Source organism: Aplysia californica, unplaced genomic scaffold (assembly GCF_000002075.1).
Source record: "Aplysia californica isolate F4 #8 unplaced genomic scaffold, AplCal3.0 scaffold00157, whole genome shotgun sequence".
Lineage (NCBI taxonomy): Eukaryota > Metazoa > Mollusca > Gastropoda > Aplysiida > Aplysiidae > Aplysia > Aplysia californica.
The window spans coordinates 1,033,780-1,035,049 of NW_004797427.1; the positions used below are offsets into that span (position 1 = coordinate 1,033,780).

At 42.0% G+C, this 1,270-nt stretch overlaps 1 protein-coding gene across 1 annotated transcript in view; it reads left to right on the forward strand.

The window, feature by feature from the left end:
- LOC101854567 overlaps positions 1-1,270 on the forward strand; it is a gene marked incomplete in the record, with an annotated part of 44,722 nt that overhangs the window by 21,842 nt on the left and 21,610 nt on the right. The window contains 1 exon segment of the mRNA XM_005097562.3: positions 872-1,119. Coding sequence (XP_005097619.2) covers positions 872-1,119 — 248 coding nt within the window.

Sequence of the window (1,270 nt, forward strand, 5' to 3'; positions counted from 1 at the left end):
CTCTCTTTCTCTCTCTCTCTCTCTCTCTCTCTCTCTCTCTCTCTTTCTCTCTCTCGCTCTCTCTCTCTCTTTCACCCTCTCTGTCTATAGTTTCCTTCTCTCCCATACACTCATAGAAGAGGGTATTTTTTAAAATCACGAAAGCGGAGCAACGCTAAAGCGTGTTTTTGCCTCTTTCTAGGAATCGAACTCACGTTGTCTGAGTTGAAAGCTTAGATCATAACGCATAGTTTTGCTAGTTACAGTAGCAGCAACACAACCACCAGCGCAGTAACAGTGGCGGCATTACTTCCAGAAGCAACAGCAGCAGCAATAGCTACAGCAACATCAATATCATGTGGCAGAAGTAGTGACAGCAGCAACAGCAGCAACAGCAGAATCAGCAGCAGTTGTAGCGAAAGCCGATGAAAGCAAACTGCCAGTTCATTTCCCTGACGGAGCAAATTATTACACTTTGTCTTATCTAAAATGTTACAACACGTTTACTCTTAAACTAATGCGTTCTTGTCTTCATCATTCTGCTGGAAAACGAATAAAACAAATTAACCATCAAAACACACCATTTGCCATACCTGCCATATTTTCAAACTGCCAAAGAAAGTTAGGTTTTAAAAATAAGCATTATAACTGAAAGACTAAGGCCGATTAACCTCTCAGGTACCACATTCTCCTCACCTTCTTCAACAGACTGCTAAAATATAAGCTAATTAACCGTTGCCATTTCTCAAATCAGCCACCTTATTCATTCTTCTCCTACAACAGACGGCCAAAGACGGGTCTCTGGACACTGTGTTAATCTCTAATTAACCCTTGAAATATCTTAAATTAGCCCTTTAACCGCCACATTCATTCTCCTCTTCTCCTACCACAGACGACCAAAGACAGGTCTATGGGCATTGTGTTCATCGGCGGTCGGGACATGGCAGAGCAACTTCTGTGGAACTTGGACCGTAACGACAACAGCAACCCTATGTACGGCTTCCACTTCATCCTCACAGACACCATCAACAAGGACACGACCATCTTCGACAACAAGGACTTTGGGCAGGGAACCTTGAGTATCTCACCGTCAGATCTACATCTGGATGATTTTTATACTGAGATGTCTGAGAAGTATCTGTGAGTGGGTTATGGGTTTGTATATTTTTAGGGGCGGGGTGGGGTGGGAGATAGATAGATAGATAGATAGATAGATAGATAGATAGATAGATAGATAGACAGACAGATAGATAGATAGATAGATAGATAGATAGATAGATAGATAGATAGA